Here is a 14,844-nt window from a genome sequence, read left to right as displayed (position 1 = left end):
CTCGTACACTCAGCCAGTCTGCGCACAGTGGGCATCACGAGAACAAATTCTAGCTACAAAGTTTATACTTCCTAATCGATTAATAAATTGTTTTTTATATTGAAATATATCATGAATTAAAGATATTAAACGATACAATACGATACGATTAAGATAAACAAATAAGATACCATTATAGTTATATTAGCTTCGAAATATTATACTTTTTGTAAGAGCTTGGGTATAACATAAGGATGTTAACTTTTTAAAATAAAATAAATACGACTTGGGATCTTATAATAAAGTTAAATTAAATAAATATAAAAAGATAAATAAAATATTTAAAAGGTTACATTTCAGCTATCTTAATCAGTGATATAACCCACTGTGCCGCTATTATCGCTGTTCTCTGTTCTTTTCGCTTTGCTCTTTTCCTCTTCTTCACCGCTGCTTCTTCTTCTCCTTGGGGCTTGGAGCTTGGAACCCCGATGACTGCTATCGATATCGATAGGCCTCCACATTCTAACAGTGATCGCATTTGAAAACGAATAAAATAACTAATAAAAGCGCAATTCGCAATTAAATAACACCCGCAAAACTGGCAAATCGCCTGTACGATTGCATAATATATTTGAGTATAATACAAATATGCGCCATGTGCATGCGATCTATTTGTAACGTATTTCTCTATTTCTCGCGTTACGTGCCATGTACTTATACTTAAGTTAAGCGGGGGGCACTGGGCGGGGACTCGAAATCCAGGGGCTGGGCGGCCATGCAACATATCTATGTGGGTATTAAACACACGCTGCACTCCTGCTATTTCCGTTGACTGAGTTTGGGTCTTTAGCTTTTAGAGCCTCAGTTTCGGGCGCAGTTTTCCGTGCCTTCCGTCTGCGTGAGCTGCTGAAAAATAAAAGCAAAACTTTAGAAGAAGTTCACACACAGCCGAAACAAAATGGAAAAACGGAAAAACAAAGAGAAATACAATGGTAGTCCGATCAATGGGGACGAAGCTCCCATGCCCTGCAAATTGGGGGAAAATCTGAAGTCAGGGGATCGCATTTATCCGATTGAAGATGCTTAAAAATGACACGAAGCCTCGATGTTGGAAATAAATTATATTGATAAAGGCAAACCCGGAAAGTCCAGAAGAAATATGTTTTTATAATAAATCTTTACAAAATAATTTAAATGTTGAGATTTTAATTTTGTTTTTTTGATTTTATGATTTATCTTTTAGTAATTTTTTCACCGTGTATATTTCACAAATTAGGGCTAATTTGGGCCTTTGTGTAGAGTACGATCCGGCACCGTCTAGTCCTCACCTGGCTAAAAAACCACCCACAAGCCATGACACGATGATCGCTGCCATCCGAAATGAATGAAAATTGCTGGTTTTCCACTGAGCAGCCAGCTCTGTTTTTTGTTTGCGGCGCGTGCGCAGAGGCTCTATCAAATGCGGCTCCACCAAAGCAAAGCCAGCCAAACCAAACCCAAAACCCATAGCTCTGCCCATATTTTCGATGGACTGCGTCACGGAAGCGCCAACAACTGGCGCCGGGGTATTCCATTATACTCCATTATATCCACCGCATTCCGTGGGCCTGTATAAATAAAATGGTCGCAGTGGGGCAGCAATCAAAGCAGCCGCACCGTCGGAGCCTTCAACACCTCAGCACCTGGACCTGGATCTCTAGCCAAGCGATATGGATAACCGCAGTTTGGTGAGATTTGAGCCCAGGATCACACGAGGATTACACTGAAACAAATGGGGAATCTTTTTTTTGCAGCTGCTGAGGCTCTCGATTGTGGTGGCGCTGGTCTTGCTGTTCGTCTGCGTCCCGGAAACGGAAGCGGGGTATGGATTACTATGGAATTACTTAAAAATAACAAGCTTTTTTGGACTTAAGAACTCAAACAAATAATCTAAATCATATCGCTTAAAAATAAATATAAGAATATCATAATATTTTTACAATATTTGATCGAAATATAATTTATTTGCCATTCCTTTTCAGGAGCCACCAGAAAAAGAAGAAAATCGTGATCCACGTGCCCATTCACAAGAAGATCGAGAAGCACATACACACGGTTGTGAAGCACGTCCACCACCACCACAAACCGCTCGTTCTGAAGGAGGAGAAGAAGGTGATCCACGAGGACCATCGACCCATCCAGATCCACCAGACCAAGGAGCACATTCACCACCACGAGAAGCACGACCACCACGACCATCACGACCATCATGACCATCACGAGCACCACCACCCACTTCCGCCGTCGGTGGCGCCACCTGCTCTGCCGGAACTCGAGGAGGAGGAGGAGCACATCCACCACCACCACAACTACGAGCACAGGGGCGGACTGCGGGACGACTTCATCGGCGGCGATGGGAGCAGCAGCGAGGAGCGCTGACTATGTGGCGCCCAACGTGGGGCGCAGACTGATGCGATCCAATCGCCCGGATTGTCCCGACTCTTTGTGATTCCCTAGATACGTACATACCCTTTTTGTTTGTTTTTTTTTTACTAGCCTAAATCGTAGCTTAAGTGTGAATGAAAATGGAAATGCAGGTAAATCGGAGTAGGGCGAATTTAGTTTTAGGAAAATGTGAAAGGCAAAGATCTAAGAAAGACAAATAACTAGTTTTCAGCTTTGCCATTATTTAATAACGTAAGCTTTACAAAATGGTAGAAAACGGGACTAGGTTTTATTTGCTGTTAAAACAAGTATGTTTATCAATAAATACATAATATTCATGGAGATACAACTCTTTTTAAAAGTATACAATTACAATCTAAAATGGGATTCAGATTTATCATAATTGGCCTTGATTTGTCCAGATAACAGCTGAAAAACTGATGAAAAAGTTTGTTTTTGTCTAAAACTCGAATCCTTATTTTCCACCCTAAAATGTCAGTTTTTTGCCGAAACATAGGAAATAATACCCCAAATATGGAATGTCATACCTTGTTAAACTCGTAGCTTTATTATGAATCTATTTGCATTAAAATCTAGACATTTTATTTTTTTTTCATATCATTTTGGCAAAAAAAATCTCGAGTTTTGAAAAAAAAAAACGAAACGGGTTTCTCGCTGAAACAAAGAAGTTTTTTCGCTATAACAAAAAAACTACTGATTCAAAGTATGGATTGTCATACCTTTTTGAACTCCTTATTAAATTTCCTTTCGATTGGCATTTAAACCTAGACGTTTTTAATTTTTCGCAAAAAATCATGGGGTACCCCCTTATAAAAAAATTAAAAATTGGCGAAAATTTTATTTTTCCAAAATTACACGGAAAGTTTTATGAATTTATAGCAAATTTTGTTATCTGTTCAAAACAGTATGAATTTTTAGTGTAGGACCATTTTTGGCCAAGTTACAGCAAAAAAACCCAAAAGAAAAAATTCCAATTTTTGTCAAAAACTGAAATCGCGAATTTCCAAAAAAAAACGAAACCCGTTTTTTCGCTATAACGTTGCAGTTTTTTCGCTATAACAAAGCAAATACTGATTCAAAGTATGGATTGTCATACCTTTCTGAACTCGTTATTAAATTTCCTAACGATTGGCATTTAAACCTTGACAATTTATTCATTTTTAATTTTTCGCAAAAAATCATGGGGTACCCCCTTATAAAAAAATTAAAAATTGGCGAAAATTTTATTTTTCCAAAATTACACGGAAAGTTTTATGAATTTATAGCAAATTTTGTTATCTGTTCAAAACAGTATGAATTTTCGGTGTAGGACCATTTTTGGCCAAGTTACAGCAAAAAAACCAAAAGAAAAAATTCCAATTTTTGTCAAAAACTGAAATCGCGAATTTCCAAAAAAAAACGAAACCCGTTTTTTCGCTATAACGTTGCAGTTTTTTCGCTATAACAAAGCAAATACTGATTCAAAGTATGGATTGCCATACCTTTCTGAACTCGTTATTAAATTTCCTAACGATTGGCATTTAAACCTTGACAATTTATTCATTTTTAATTTTTCGCAAAAAATCATGGGGTACCCCCTTATAAAAAAATTAAAAATTGGCGAAAATTTTATTTTTCCAAAATTACACGGAAAGTTTTATGAATTTATAGCAAATTTTGTTATCTGTTCAAAACAGTATGAATTTTTGGTGTAGGACCATTTTTGGCCAAGTTACAGCAAAAAAACCAAAAGAAAAAATTCCAATTTTTGTCAAAAACTGAAATCGCGAATTTCCAAAAAAAAACGAAACCCGTTTTTTCGCTATAACGTTGCAGTTTTTTCGCTATAACAAAGCAAATACTGATTCAAAGTATGGATTGTCATACCTTTCTGAACTCGTTATTAAATTTCCTAACGATTGGCATTTAAACCTTGACAATTTATTCATTTTTAATTTTTCGCAAAAAATCATGGGGTACCCCCTTATAAAAAAATTAAAAATTGGCGAAAATTTTATTTTTCCAAAATTACACGGAAAGTTTTATGAATTTATAGCAAATTTTGTTATCTGTTCAAAACAGTATGCATTTTTGGTGTAGGACCATTTTTGGCCAAGTTACAGCAAAAAAACCAAAAGAAAAAATTCCAATTTTTGTCAAAAACTGAAATCGCGAATTTCCAAAAAAAAACGAAACCCGTTTTTTCGCTATAACGTTGCAGTTTTTTCGCTATAACAAAGCAAATACTGATTCAAAGTATGGATTGTCATACCTTTCTGAACTCGTTATTAAATTTCCTAACGATTGGCATTTAAACCTTGACAATTTATTCATTTTTAATTTTTCGCAAAAAATCATGGGGTACCCCCTTATAAAAAAATTTAAAATTAGCGAAAATTTTATTTTTCTAAAATTACACGGAAAGTTTTATGAATTTATAGCAAATTTTGTTATCTGTTCAAAACAGTATGAATTTTTGGCGTAGGACCATTTTTGGCCAAGTTACAGCAAAAAAACCAAAAGAAAAAATTCCAATTTTTGTCAAAAACTGAAATCGCGAATTTCCAAAAAAAAACGAAACCCGTTTTTTCGCTATAACGTTGCAGTTTTTTCGCTATAACAAAGCAAATACTGATTCAAAGTATGGATTGTCATACCTTTCTGAACTCGTTATTAAATTTCCTAACGATTGCCATTTAAACCTTGACAATTTATTCATTTTTAATTTTTCGCAAAAAATCATGGGGTACCCCCTTATAAAAAAATTAAAAATTGGCGAAAATTTTATTTTTCCAAAATTACACGGAAAGTTTTATGAATTTATAGCAAATTTTGTTATCTGTTCAAAACAGTATGAATTTTTGGTGTAGGACCATTTTTGGCCAAGTTACAGCAAAAAAACCAAAAGAAAAAATTCCAATTTTTGTCAAAAACTGAAATCGCGAATTTCCAAAAAAAAACGAAACCCGTTTTTTCGCTATAACGTTGCAGTTTTTTCGCTATAACAAAGCAAATACTGATTCAAAGTATGGATTGCCATACCTTTCTGAACTCGTTATTAAATTTCCTAACGATTGGCATTTAAACCTTGACAATTTATTCATTTTTAATTTTTCGCAAAAAATCATGGGGTACCCCCTTATAAAAAAATTAAAAATTGGCGAAAATTTTATTTTTCCAAAATTACACGGAAAGTTTTATGAATTTATAGCAAATTTTGTTATCTGTTCAAAACAGTATGAATTTTTAGTGTAGGACCATTTTTGGCCAAGTTACAGCGAAAAAACCAAAAGAAAAAATTCCAATTTTTGTCAAAAACTGAAATCGCGAATTTCCAAAAAAAAACGAAACCCGTTTTTTCGCTATAACGTTGCAGTTTTTTCGCTATAACAAAGCAAATACTGATTCAAAGTATGGATTGTCATACCTTTCTGAACTCGTTATTAAATTTCCTAACGATTGGCATTTAAACCTTGACAATTTATTCATTTTTAATTTTTCGCAAAAAATCATGGGGTACCCCCTTATAAAAAAATTAAAAATTGGCGAAAATTTTATTTTTCCAAAATTACACGGAAAGTTTTATGAATTTATAGCAAATTTTGTTATCTGTTCAAAACAGTATGCATTTTTGGTGTAGGACCATTTTTGGCCAAGTTACAGCAAAAAAACCAAAAGAAAAAATTCCAATTTTTGTCAAAAACTGAAATCGCGAATTTCCAAAAAAAAACGAAACCCGTTTTTTCGCTATAACGTTGCAGTTTTTTCGCTATAACAAAGCAAATACTGATTCAAAGTATGGATTGTCATACCTTTCTGAACTCGTTATTAAATTTCCTAACGATTGGCATTTAAACCTAGACAATTTATTCATTTTTAATTTTTCGCAAAAAATCATGGGGTACCCCCTTATAAAAAAATTTAAAATTAGCGAAAATTTTATTTTTCCAAAATTACACGGAAAGTTTTATGAATTTATAGCAAATTTTGTTATATGTTCAAAACAGTATGAATTTTTAGTGTAGGACCATTTTTGGCCAAGTTACAGCGAAAAAACCAAAAGAAAAAATTCCAATTTTTGTCAAAAACTGAAATCGCGAATTTCCAAAAAAAAACGAAACCCGTTTTTTCGCTATAACGTTGCAGTTTTTTCGCTATAACAAAGCAAATACTGATTCAAAGTATGGATTGTCATACCTTTCTGAACTCGTTATTAAATTTCCTAACGATTGGCATTTAAACCTTGACAATTTATTCATTTTTAATTTTTCGCAAAAAATCATGGGGTACCCCCTTATAAAAAAATTAAAAATTGGCGAAAATTTTATTTTTCCAAAATTACACGGAAAGTTTTATGAATTTATAGCAAATTTTGTTATCTGTTCAAAACAGTATGAATTTTTGGCGTAGGACCATTTTTGGCCAAGTTACAGCAAAAAAACCAAAAGAAAAAATTCCAATTTTTGTCAAAAACTGAAATCGCGAATTTCCAAAAAAAAACGAAACCCGTTTTTTCGCTATAACGTTGCAGTTTTTTCGCTATAACAAAGCAAATACTGATTCAAAGTATGGATTGTCATACCTTTCTGAACTCGTTATTAAATTTCCTAACGATTGGCATTTAAACCTTGACAATTTATTCATTTTTAATTTTTCGCAAAAAATCATGGGGTACCCCCTTATAAAAAAATTAAAAATTGGCGAAAATTTTATTTTTCCAAAATTACACGGAAAGTTTTATGAATTTATAGCAAATTTTGTTATCTGTTCAAAACAGTATGAATTTTTGGTGTAGGACCATTTTTGGCCAAGTTACAGCAAAAAAACCAAAAGAAAAAATTCCAATTTTTGTCAAAAACTGAAATCGCGAATTTCCAAAAAAAAACAAAACCCGTTTTTTCGCTATAACGTTGCAGTTTTTTCGCTATAACAAAGCAAATACTGATTCAAAGTATGGATTGCCATACCTTTCTGAACTCGTTATTAAATTTCCTAACGATTGGCATTTAAACCTTGACAATTTATTCATTTTTAATTTTTCGCAAAAAATCATGGGGTACCCCCTTATAAAAAAATTAAAAATTGGCGAAAATTTTATTTTTCCAAAATTACACGGAAAGTTTTATGAATTTATAGCAAATTTTGTTATCTGTTCAAAACAGTATGAATTTTTAGTGTAGGACCATTTTTGGCCAAGTTACAGCGAAAAAACCAAAAGAAAAAATTCCAATTTTTGTCAAAAACTGAAATCGCGAATTTCCAAAAAAAAACGAAACCCGTTTTTTCGCTATAACGTTGCAGTTTTTTCGCTATAACAAAGCAAATACTGATTCAAAGTATGGATTGTCACACCTTTCTGAACTCGTTATTAAATTTCCTAACGATTGGCATTTAAACCTTGACAATTTATTCATTTTTTATTTTTCGCAAAAAATCATGGGGTACCCCCTTATAAAAAAATTAAAAATTGGCGAAAATTTTATTTTTCCAAAATTACACGGAAAGTTTTATGAATTTATAGCAAATTTTGTTATCTGTTCAAAACAGTATGAATTTTTGGTGTAGGACCATTTTTGGCCAAGTTACAGCAAAAAAACCAAAAGAAAAAATTCCAATTTTTGTCAAAAACTGAAATCGCGAATTTCCAAAAAAAAACGAAACCCGTTTTTTCGCTATAACGTTGCAGTTTTTTCGCTATAACAAAGCAAATACTGATTCAAAGTATGGATTGTCATACCTTTCTGAACTCGTTATTAAATTTCCTAACGATTGCCATTTAAACCTTGACAATTTATTCATTTTTAATTTTTCGCAAAAAATCATGGGGTACCCCCTTATAAAAAAATTAAAAATTGGCGAAAATTTTATTTTTCCAAAATTACACGGAAAGTTTTATGAATTTATAGCAAATTTTGTTATCTGTTCAAAACAGTATGAATTTTTGGTGTAGGACCATTTTTGGCCAAGTTACAGCAAAAAAACCAAAAGAAAAAATTCCAATTTTTGTCAAAAACTGAAATCGCGAATTTCCAAAAAAAAAACGAAACCCGTTTTTTCGCTATAACGTTGCAGTTTTTTCGCTATAACAAAGCAAATACTGATTCAAAGTATGGATTGTCATACCTTTCTGAACTCGTTATTAAATTTCCTAACGATTGCCATTTAAACCTTGACAATTTATTCATTTTTAATTTTTCGCAAAAAATCATGGGGTACCCCCTTATAAAAAAATTAAAAATTGGCGAAAATTTTATTTTTCCAAAATTACACGGAAAGTTTTATGAATTTATAGCAAATTTTGTTATCTGTTCAAAACAGTATGAATTTTTGGCGTAGGACCATTTTTGGCCAAGTTACAGCAAAAAAACCAAAAGAAAAAATTCCAATTTTTGTCAAAAACTGAAATCGCGAATTTCCAAAAAAAAACGAAACCCGTTTTTTCGCTATAACGTTGCAGTTTTTTCGCTATAACAAAGCAAATACTGATTCAAAGTATGGATTGTCATACCTTTCTGAACTCGTTATTAAATTTCCTAACGATTGCCATTTAAGCCTTGACAATTTATTCATTTTTAATTTTTCGCAAAAAATCATGGGGTACCCCCTTATAAAAAAATTAAAAATTGGCGAAAATTTTATTTTTCCAAAATTACACGGAAAGTTTTATGAATTTATAGCAAATTTTGTTATCTGTTCAAAACAGTATGAATTTTTAGTGTAGGACCATTTTTGGCCAAGTTACAGCGAAAAACCCAAAAGAAAAAATTCCAATTTTTGTCAAAAACTGAAATCGCGAATTTCCAAAAAAAAACGAAACCCGTTTTTTCGCTATAACGTTGCAGTTTTTTCGCTATAACAAAGCAAATACTGATTCAAAGTATGGATTGTCATACCTTTCTGAACTCGTTATTAAATTTCCTAACGATTGGCATTTAAACCTTGACAATTTATTCATTTTTTATTTTTCGCAAAAAATCATGGGGTACCCCCTTATAAAAAAATTAAAAATTGGCGAAAATTTTATTTTTCCAAAATTACACGGAAAGTTTTATGAATTTATAGCAAATTTTGTTATCTGTTCAAAACAGTATGAATTTTTGGTGTAGGACCATTTTTGGCCAAGTTACAGCAAAAAAACCAAAAGAAAAAATTCCAATTTTTGTCAAAAACTGAAATCGCGAATTTCCAAAAAAAAACGAAACCCGTTTTTTCGCTATAACGTTGCAGTTTTTTCGCTATAACAAAGCAAATACTGATTCAAAGTATGGATTGCCATACCTTTCTGAACTCGTTATTAAATTTCCTAACGATTGGCATTTAAACCTTGACAATTTATTCATTTTTAATTTTTCGCAAAAAATCATGGGGTACCCCCTTATAAAAAAATTAAAAATTGGCGAAAATTTTATTTTTCCAAAATTACACGGAAAGTTTTATGAATTTATAGCAAATTTTGTTATCTGTTCAAAACAGTATGAATTTTTAGTGTAGGACCATTTTTGGCCAAGTTACAGCGAAAAAACCAAAAGAAAAAATTCCAATTTTTGTCAAAAACTGAAATCGCGAATTTCCAAAAAAAAACGAAACCCGTTTTTTCGCTATAACGTTGCAGTTTTTTCGCTATAACAAAGCAAATACTGATTCAAAGTATGGATTGTCATACCTTTCTGAACTCGTTATTAAATTTCCTAACGATTGGCATTTAAACCTTGACAATTTATTCATTTTTTATTTTTCGCAAAAAATCATGGGGTACCCCCTTATAAAAAAATTAAAAATTGGCGAAAATTTTATTTTTCCAAAATTACACGGAAAGTTTTATGAATTTATAGCAAATTTTGTTATCTGTTCAAAACAGTATGAATTTTTGGTGTAGGACCATTTTTGGCCAAGTTACAGCAAAAAAACCAAAAGAAAAAATTCCAATTTTTGTCAAAAACTGAAATCGCGAATTTCCAAAAAAAAACGAAACCCGTTTTTTCGCTATAACGTTGCAGTTTTTTCGCTATAACAAAGCAAATACTGATTCAAAGTATGGATTGTCATACCTTTCTGAACTCGTTATTAAATTTCCTAACGATTGGCATTTAAACCTTGACAATTTATTCATTTTTAATTTTTCGCAAAAAATCATGGGGTACCCCCTTATAAAAAAATTTAAAATTAGCGAAAATTTTATTTTTCCAAAATTACACGGAAAGTTTTATGAATTTATAGCAAATTTTGTTATCTGTTCAAAACAGTATGAATTTTCGGTGTAGGACCATTTTTGGCCAAGTTACAGCAAAAAAACCAAAAGAAAAAATTCCAATTTTTGTCAAAAACTGAAATCGCGAATTTCCAAAAAAAAACGAAACCCGTTTTTTCGCTATAACGTTGCAGTTTTTTCGCTATAACAAAGCAAATACTGATTCAAAGTATGGATTGTCATACCTTTCTGAACTCGTTATTAAATTTCCTAACGATTGGCATTTAAACCTTGACAATTTATTCATTTTTTATTTTTCGCAAAAAATCATGGGGTACCCCCTTATAAAAAAATTAAAAATTGGCGAAAATTTTATTTTTCCAAAATTACACGGAAAGTTTTATGAATTTATAGCAAATTTTGTTATCTGTTCAAAACAGTATGAATTTTTGGTGTAGGACCATTTTTGGCCAAGTTACAGCAAAAAAACCAAAAGAAAAAATTCCAATTTTTGTCAAAAACTGAAATCGCGAATTTCCAAAAAAAAACGAAACCCGTTTTTTCGCTATAACGTTGCAGTTTTTTCGCTATAACAAAGCAAATACTGATTCAAAGTATGGATTGTCATACCTTTCTGAACTCGTTATTAAATTTCCTAACGATTGGCATTTAAACCTTGACAATTTATTCATTTTTAATTTTTCGCAAAAAATCATGGGGTACCCCCTTATAAAAAAATTAAAAATTGGCGAAAATTTTATTTTTCCAAAATTACACGGAAAGTTTTATGAATTTATAGCAAATTTTGTTATCTGTTCAAAACAGTATGAATTTTTGGTGTAGGACCATTTTTGGCCAAGTTACAGCAAAAAAACCAAAAGAAAAAATTCCAATTTTTGTCAAAAACTGAAATCGCGAATTTCCAAAAAAAAACGAAACCCGTTTTTTCGCTATAACGTTGCAGTTTTTTCGCTATAACAAAGCAAATACTGATTCAAAGTATGGATTGTCATACCTTTCTGAACTCGTTATTAAATTTCCTAACGATTGGCATTTAAACCTTGACAATTTATTCATTTTTAATTTTTCGCAAAAAATCATGGGGTACCCCCTTATAAAAAAATTTAAAATTAGCGAAAATTTTATTTTTCCAAAATTACACGGAAAGTTTTATGAATTTATAGCAAATTTTGTTATCTGTTCAAAACAGTATGAATTTTCGGTGTAGGACCATTTTTGGCCAAGTTACAGCAAAAAAACCAAAAGAAAAAATTCCAATTTTTGTCAAAAACTGAAATCGCGAATTTCCAAAAAAAAACGAAACCCGTTTTTTCGCTATAACGTTGCAGTTTTTTCGCTATAACAAAGCAAATACTGATTCAAAGTATGGATTGTCATACCTTTCTGAACTCGTTATTAAATTTCCTAACGATTGGCATTTAAACCTTGACAATTTATTCATTTTTTATTTTTCGCAAAAAATCATGGGGTACCCCCTTATAAAAAAATTAAAAATTGGCGAAAATTTTATTTTTCCAAAATTACACGGAAAGTTTTATGAATTTATAGCAAATTTTGTTATCTGTTCAAAACAGTATGAATTTTTGGTGTAGGACCATTTTTGGCCAAGTTACAGCAAAAAAACCAAAAGAAAAAATTCCAATTTTTGTCAAAAACTGAAATCGCGAATTTCCAAAAAAAAAACGAAACCCGTTTTTTTCGCTATAACGTTGCAGTTTTTTCGCTATAACAAAGCAAATACTGATTCAAAGTATGGATTGTCATACCTTTCTGAACTCGTTATTAAATTTCCTAACGATTGGCATTTAAACCTTGACAATTTATTCATTTTTAATTTTTCGCAAAAAATCATGGGGTACCCCCCCTACGCCATTGGCGTAGGACCAAATTTTGTTATCTGTTCAAAACAGTATGAATTTTCGGTGTAGGACCATTTTTGGCCAAGTTACAGCAAAAAAACCAAAAGAAAAAATTCCAATTTTTGTCAAAAACTGAAATCGCGAATTTCCAAAAAAAAACGAAACCCGTTTTTTCGCTAAAACGTTGCAGTTTTTTCGCTATAACAAAGCAAATACTGATTCAAAGTATGGATTGTCATACCTTTCTGAACTCGTTATTAAATTTCCTAACGATTGGCATTTAAACCTTGACAATTTATTCATTTTTAATTTTTCGCAAAAAATCATGGGGTACCCCCTTATAAAAAAATTAAAAATTGGCGAAAATTTTATTTTTCCAAAATTACACGGAAAGTTTTATGAATTTATAGCAAATTTTGTTATCTGTTCAAAACAGTATGAATTTTTGGTGTAGGACCATTTTTGGCCAAGTTACAGCAAAAAAAACAAAAGAAAAAATTCCAATTTTTGTCAAAAACTGAAATCGCGAATTTCCAAAAAAAAACTAAACCCGTTTTTTCGCTATAACGTTGCAGTTTTTTCGCTATAACAAAGCAAATACTGATTCAAAGTATGGATTGTCATACCTTTCTAAACTCGTTATTAAATTTCCTAACGATTGGCATTTAAACCTTGACAATTTATTCATTTTTAATTTTTCGCAAAAAATCATGGGGTACCCCCTTATAAAAAAATTAAAAATTGGCGAAAATTTTATTTTTCCAAAATTACACGGAAAGTTTTATGAATTTATAGCAAATTTTGTTATCTGTTCAAAACAGTATGAATTTTTGGTGTAGGACCATTTTTGGCCAAGTTACGGCAAAAAAACCAAAAGAAAAAATTCCAATTTTTGTCAAAAACTGAAATCGCGAATTTCCAAAAAAAAACGAAACCCGTTTTTTCGCTATAACGTTGCAGTTTTTTCGCTATAACAAAGCAAATACTGATTCAAAGTATGGATTGTCATACCTTTCTGAACTCGTTATTAAATTTCCTAACGATTGGCATTTAAACCTTGACAATTTATTCATTTTTAATTTTTCGCAAAAAATCATGGGGTACCCCCTTATAAAAAAATTAAAAATTGGCGAAAATTTTATTTTTCCAAAATTACACGGAAAGTTTTATGAATTTATAGCAAATTTTGTTATCTGTTCAAAACAGTATGAATTTTTGGCGTAGGACCATTTTTGGCCAAGTTACAGCAAAAAAACCAAAAGAAAAAATTCCAATTTTTGTCAAAAACTGAAATCGCGAATTTCCAAAAAAAAACGAAACCCGTTTTTTCGCTATAACGTTGCAGTTTTTTCGCTATAACAAAGCAAATACTGATTCAAAGTATGGATTGTCATACCTTTCTGAACTCGTTATTAAATTTCCTAACGATTGGCATTTAAACCTTGACAATTTATTCATTTTTAATTTTTCGCAAAAAATCATGGGGTACCCCCTTATAAAAAAATTAAAAATTGGCGAAAATTTTATTTTTCCAAAATTACACGGAAAGTTTTATGAATTTATAGCAAATTTTGTTATCTGTTCAAAACAGTATGAATTTTTGGTGTAGGACCATTTTTGGCCAAGTTACGGCAAAAAAACCAAAAGAAAAAATTCCAATTTTTGTCAAAAACTGAAATCGCGAATTTCCAAAAAAAAACGAAACCCGTTTTTTCGCTATAACGTTGCAGTTTTTTCGCTATAACAAAGCAAATACTGATTCAAAGTATGGATTGTCATACCTTTCTAAACTCGTTATTAAATTTCCTAACGATTGGCATTTAAACCTTGACAATTTATTCATTTTTAATTTTTCGCAAAAAATCATGGGGTACCCCCTTATAAAAAAATTAAAAATTGGCGAAAATTTTATTTTTCCAAAATTACACGGAAAGTTTTATGAATTTATAGCAAATTTTGTTATCTGTTCAAAACAGTATGAATTTTTGGTGTAGGACCATTTTTGGCCAAGTTACGGCAAAAAAACCAAAAGAAAAAATTCCAATTTTTGTCAAAAACTGAAATCGCGAATTTCCAAAAAAAAACGAAACCCGTTTTTTCGCTATAACGTTGCAGTTTTTTCGCTATAACAAAGCAAATACTGATTCAAAGTATGGATTGTCATACCTTTCTGAACTCGTTATTAAATTTCCTAACGATTGGCATTTAAACCTTGACAATTTATTCATTTTTAATTTTTCGCAAAAAATCATGGGGTACCCCCTTATAAAAAAATTAAAAATTGGCGAAAATTTTATTTTTCCAAAATTACACGGAAAGTTTTATGAATTTATAGCAAATTTTGTTATCTGTTCAAAACAGTATGAATTTTTG

General features: G+C 31.4%; 1 protein-coding gene across 1 annotated transcript; it reads left to right on the top strand.

The window, feature by feature from the left end:
* Window positions 1–1,631: 1,631 nt before the first annotated feature.
* On the top strand, window positions 1,632–2,677 carry LOC108056408 (histidine-rich glycoprotein). Its single transcript, XM_017140188.2, has 3 exons — window positions 1,632–1,706; window positions 1,773–1,840; window positions 2,001–2,677. The coding sequence occupies exons 1-3, from the start codon at window positions 1,689–1,691 to the stop codon at window positions 2,395–2,397; spliced, it is 483 nt and encodes a 160-aa protein (XP_016995677.2). The 5' UTR covers window positions 1,632–1,688; the 3' UTR covers window positions 2,398–2,677.
* Window positions 2,678–14,844: the final 12,167 nt, after the last annotated feature.

The sequence above is a fragment of the Drosophila takahashii genome, chromosome X (genome assembly GCF_030179915.1).
Source record: "Drosophila takahashii strain IR98-3 E-12201 chromosome X, DtakHiC1v2, whole genome shotgun sequence".
Lineage (NCBI taxonomy): Eukaryota > Metazoa > Arthropoda > Insecta > Diptera > Drosophilidae > Drosophila > Drosophila takahashii.
Note: the sequence above shows the minus strand (reverse complement) of the source record. Positions and strands in the feature narration are given on the sequence as shown.